The sequence below is a fragment of the Cynoglossus semilaevis genome, chromosome 8 (assembly GCF_000523025.1).
Source record: "Cynoglossus semilaevis isolate Cse_v1.0 chromosome 8, Cse_v1.0, whole genome shotgun sequence".
Taxonomy (NCBI): Eukaryota; Metazoa; Chordata; class Actinopteri; order Pleuronectiformes; family Cynoglossidae; genus Cynoglossus; species Cynoglossus semilaevis.
Window position 1 is genome coordinate 3,226,982 of NC_024314.1, and position 5,607 is coordinate 3,232,588.

General features: G+C 40.1%; 1 protein-coding gene across 4 annotated transcripts in view; it reads right to left on the reverse strand.

Moving 5' to 3' along the window:
* The window catches only part of LOC103381589 (double C2-like domain-containing protein alpha), a 36,900-nt gene that overhangs the window by 12,488 nt on the left and 18,805 nt on the right, over positions 1-5,607 (reverse strand). For 3 of the 4 annotated variants that reach the window (XM_025057478.1, XM_025057479.1, XM_025057477.1), the window contains 4 exons: positions 4,619-4,698; positions 3,947-4,021; positions 3,680-3,789; positions 784-910 (listed from right to left, as the gene is read on the reverse strand). In XM_025057478.1, coding sequence (XP_024913246.1) covers positions 784-910; positions 3,680-3,789; positions 3,947-4,021; positions 4,619-4,698 — 392 coding nt within the window. Of the gene's footprint in view, positions 1-783; positions 911-3,679; positions 3,790-3,946; positions 4,022-4,618; positions 4,699-5,038; positions 5,579-5,607 lie in introns of those variants that run through there. The other variant, XM_025057476.1, reaches the window with a different exon arrangement.

Here is a 5,607-nt window from a genome sequence, read left to right on the forward strand (position 1 = left end):
AATATATATATATTTATATATATATTATATATTTATATTATAAATATATATATATTTATATATATATATATATATATATATATATATAGCCTCCCTGTGTATATATATATTATTATGTAAAGTGCATAAACAAGTGTCTATAAACTGCACCCCGTCCCCCACCGCTCAAACCACCATTTTCATTAACTTTATATAGGCTGAGTCTATCCAGAACCCGTGGCAGTAATCCTATATTTGCTTCCAACAACCATGCCGAGTCATGAACAGACTGCGGGAATTAATCTGCATATTTGCTAAAGCGATAGAGAAATCAAAGTGAGCCATGCCTCGAAGACGTTGATGAGTCCTCTGCCGCTCCGATTTCTGACGGAACTGAATTCGTAACGACGGTCACGTTCCGTACGTAAATGTTTTTTTTACTAATTCGGGAAACGTTACAGAAAAGCCGACCTAGCTTCCAGACAACCAAGACATTTTTCACGTTATAACTAATCCTCGCATGAGCGGAATTAAAAACCTGATTATAAAGTGATTACGGTCTCTGTAAGATGGACTTTTTTTTTTTTCTTATCGTGTCCACCGTTGTCACATTGTTTTCCCGCAGCCTCATTTATCATCCTCCTCTGTTTTCCGACAGCGAGGATGTGAACCACTCTAAATATATTGACTATTACCCTAGCCTCGGGGCATTCATTTTCCACATGCTCATTTATTTCCATCTGCCTTCTCTTTTGACTTTCTTCCCTATCCCATCCTCTGAGCCTCCCTGTGTTTTATGCTTACGGGAGGCGGGTGCTCCAGACAGATGTTGAAGTGTTTGGTCTGGTCAGGCTTCACACGGCGCAGGGCCACCCTGGACTCCCCGATGAACTCATTATGCGTCAGCTTGTCTTCATCACACACAGACACTCTGGGAGTAAAACACAAAGTTAAAAGAGGGAGAGAGTTAAAAGGGGAGAAAGTAGTAGAGCTAAGGATGTGTAGAGTCGACCGATGTTTCCCAACCTTTTTGTGCCAGGGATCATTTTTTTTACGTTAGAAAAAAAAACGTGAAAGACAAATACGAACCGTGACACACAGAGGTCATTATTTGTGAACCGTGACACAAGGGACTGACAGTTGTGATGTAATGTGCCGCGAGCGTTTCTAATATCGGAATTATTTCCAGAGAGACTCCTATGTTTAAAGTATATTCTGTACAACGTGCTACATTGAGTTTACTGTATGTCATACTGCAGGTTATATTCAATGTGCAATGCCCCGTCACAAGACAGGAACTGAATTTTGGCCCGCTGGTCTCATTAGGGATGTTTGACAATATCGGCCGATTATCGGAATTATCGTTTTTTCCTCCGATAACGAAAACCCGATAATGAAAACCCGATAACGCTAACCCGATGCCTGGGTTACGCCAGATGATGTGTGCCCTAAAAATAGTTAACCCGATGCCTGGGTTACACCAGATGATGTGTGCCGTAAAAAATAGTTTTGCGGATAAACGGCTGCATATTAAAGTGAAAGTCACTAGATGGCAGCATTGCAGCTCATTTAATTATTCTCATTGTCATACAGTGGTTTGTACAGATAAATAAATAAATATTACCAGGCCCATATCGGTATCGGTTGGAAGATGAACCGGAAAGTATTTGGACAATTTCGGCATATCGAATATCGGGAAAAGGTTCATATGGGACATCCCTAGTTTTAATGCAAGCTCTGTTCCCAGTTAAAGTCCGCAGCAAGATTTAACAGGATTAGCATCGGAAGATGAAGTTGTAAATAAATCCCTTAAAAATCCATATACAGTGTTTGACAGACATACTGCCATGCTTTATGCCGGGCTGTACCTTTATCCCATGTTTATACCATTGATTTTTTTTTATTTTTTTGCCAATATTGAATTGGAAACCAAAAATAGATCACCTCTTATCAAAAAACAAAAATCAAAATATGTCAAAATAAAAAGCATACAACAGTAACCACCATTTCCACATGATAACTATATATGTATATATATATATATATATATTTATATATATATATATATAAATATATATATATATATATAAATATATATATATATAAATATATATATATATAAATATATATATATATATAAATATATATATATATATAAATATATATATATATATTTTTTACTAATAAAAAAAACACTGGAGCTAGTCATATATTGCTGCCTTATTTAGCCTGTATTGCTGTTAACAAGTGAGTCTATTAACGGAGATAAAACACAAGATTAAAAAAAAAAAAATTAAGTTAATGTCACAGAAAGCAACGAACCTTGTACGTACACAGAGAAAATAATTGCCATTTTCTTCCCCCGTCCCCCCTGTGGGGAAACGGCACACTGTGAAAGTGGCTGAGTGAAGTTAAGTAGATCACAGCCCTGACAATCTTCTCCGCTGTGAACAGCGTCAACTGGAATGGGTAAGAGTGAGCAGCAGTGGTGACAGAAGTTTCGATAAAAATGCTAAAATTTATGGAAATCTGCGATCGTGTGCGTCTGGCTGTGTCTCAAAGCGAAAGTGAAGCTACGGTCACACCGCTAAGGTAGCAGTGTGACCGTAGCTTCACGTTCACTTCACAGGACCTCATTCTCACTGATGCTATTCGGCCTCTAAAAACATCAACGTGGACGTGGACAGTGAAGGATTCAGTAGCGCTGAGGGAAAATGTTGATATGAATATTCTGCCTCTTAAGCCGACGTTGCCTTTTACTTTGAATGAATTGCCGGGTAAATGAGCAAACGTTCTCAAGTCTCCAGTTTTAGTAGCAAAACTTTGCGTTAAGGGTAAAACCGAACTACGGTAAGAGCAGAAAAGAAAACAATAAAATGAAAAAAAATCATCATTTTGGAATCCAGTTGCAGACCGGATGAGACAGTGACACTAAAAATGAGAACGAATATCAAGATAAATATGTGGTTTGTTTGTCGTTTTTTTCTGATCCTACATAAATCTTATATTAATATACTATACTAAACATATTAAATTGGTGACTTTGTGTAATGTTGATTACAGAAACATATCAATAGGAGATATTTATTTCCCCTTCATTTTTACAAACTTTGAATTTTTTTTTTGAATTAATGGCGATTAATCGAGAGCACTCCTTGTCTCTTGATTTTTAAAAAACTCCCTGTCGATGGAAGTGTCAACTCACTGGCATCCTGTCTAATTTCCCTTAAGAAACAAAACAGTCACTTTTGTTTACGACAAATCCATCCAGCGACCTGCTGCGGCAAAGTTTAAGTCCCAGACGCACACAAAGCACAGCTTTCGTCACCTCTGCAGGGGGTCAGTGAAACTAAAAACAACCCGAGGTCTCCTGAGTGCCCTCAATATGTCACTGTAACTCGGCCGGGGAAGCAGCGAAGCAGACAGAGAGAAGGGAAATGAAAGATTGTAGCGGTTTAGAAGGCATGATCTTTGACGGTTTTCTGGTAGGTAGACAGGATGAATGAGAGGACGGGGGAGGACGGGACCTGCGTGCCCGGTGAAAGGACGAGCACAAACAGAACGAAAATGTAGAAATCAAGGGGTGAAGGCTTCTGTGATTGATAGGCGAGATAAGAAATGTTTTGTAAAAGACTTGGCCTGCCGGACAGAAGAGAGACGGGTGAATGGAAGTGAAAAAAAAAAACCCCCAAACATTTACCGGAGTGTCTTGCGGTACATGTCTTCCTCTGTGATTCCACAGTAGGTGAGGGTTTCGTTCCACACGGGGTTCAGCGTGTTGCGTACAGTCTTGGTTTTCAGCTTGTTAGCCTGTAGTAGCAGAGAGAGACGTAAATTTGAGGATTACGGGGAGCTGAGTCATTGGAGGTTAAAAAAAAAGTGCAATATCACATCATGGCGCATGCGACTCATCATCTTTATCACAATGCAAGGCTTAGCACGAAAAACAGATCAAAAAGACTCAGACCTTGCAAGCACCAGGAAGAAGATGAAGTTTGACGTAAGGATCGGCCAAACCATTGAAATCCATCGGTTTTAGACCCTTAAAAAGAACAAACGCACAACACATGAGAGACTTGAAGAATAGTCCTTAAAAAAAATAATTGAATTTTCTTGGTAATAAAAAAATTCTGTTGTATGTGTTCATTGAAGAAGCAAATGTCACTTTGTTAAACCATTAAAAAAAAACGTGCGAAAAAATACATGAGATAAATCTTGGCTGTCAAACTCGCTTTGGTTCAGGGGCCACATGCAGCCTGATTAGATCAAGCGGGACGGATCAATACAATCATAACTTAATTACCTAGAAATAACAAAAAGTCCATCTTTTTCCTTTTTGTTTTCATGCGAAAAAATACATGAGATAAATCTTGAGATTTAATGAAATGTGATTTAAAAAAAAAAAAAAAACATTTCCTGAACATGAAAGGTTTGGGCCATATATTATTCATTTTTTTTGCATCGTAGACCACTTCGACAGGAGACATCTTTTTCCATCAACCAGCGACAGGTGTGTATCATGCATAATACATCATACAGACTGACAACGGGCGGTGTCATGTCAATTTGAAATATTATATGATGTCAGTGTTTTTTTTTGTTTTTTTTTTTCTTTGTGATGATGCTGCTTTTGTCTTACCTTGGCTTTTAGCACCGTGCAGTGCAAAGAACTAGTGGCTCTCTCATACAAAAGATCAAACTCCAAAGTCCCGAGGGAGGCTAGGAAGCAGTTCAGAAAGAAGTCAAGACAAATGCACTTTTTCTTTTTTGTCTGTAATACTGTAACAACAAAACAAAAACGCAGTGGGAAGGTAAACGTAACCCTGCCACACACTAAAGCTGGCGCACGTACATTCCGCCTAGCCGCGGTAGAACAGGCTACTTAACGACAGGTGACGTGCACCTGAACGATGTGTATTATTGTTTACTCTGACGGCTAACGGCTTCTCAACATATCCCTCGCCACTTCTATATCTTGTTAGTGCTGAAGGTCTTTTTCGTCTCTCACACTTCTCTTGGCAGCTTTAGCGGAAGCCGTCATTACTTTAAGGTGACTCACTGCTATCGTCGCTGTCACAGCTGTCAATCTCAATGGAGGTGTCCATGCTGCTCGTGGCTGATAGCGAGCCTCCCAGCCCTGTTCCCCCTGGAAACAGCGGCGACAACAACCTGCCGCTCCCCCCGCCTTCTCCCCCTCCGACGGCCCCTCCGCCTTGACATGCGCTGCCTGGGCTGAGAGCCTTAGGAGGGGACAACTGGTTGGGCGAAAACGGCTCAGCGAAGGAGGATGTGGGCGAGATGCGAGGGAAGTAAGCAGAGATTTGTCTGATGGGACGAATGGGACCCGGGCAGACATCAATGGCCATGTGCTCCTGGATGGAGACGGCTAGACTTTTTCCCTTTCTCACAGTCATAGGGCTATAGGGAGAAGAGCAGAGGGAAGGAAGGAGGGAAAAAAAAAAGGGACTTAGAAAATCACATTTCATGTTGTTATGGGAAACCTTTCAAAGCATTATTTGAATAATAATATAATAATGAGGACTTTTACGGACAGACAAAAGCGCTAAAAAAATGCTTTTCGGAAATTTAAAATCCCGAGCCGCACGCACATTCACAGTAAACTGGTTG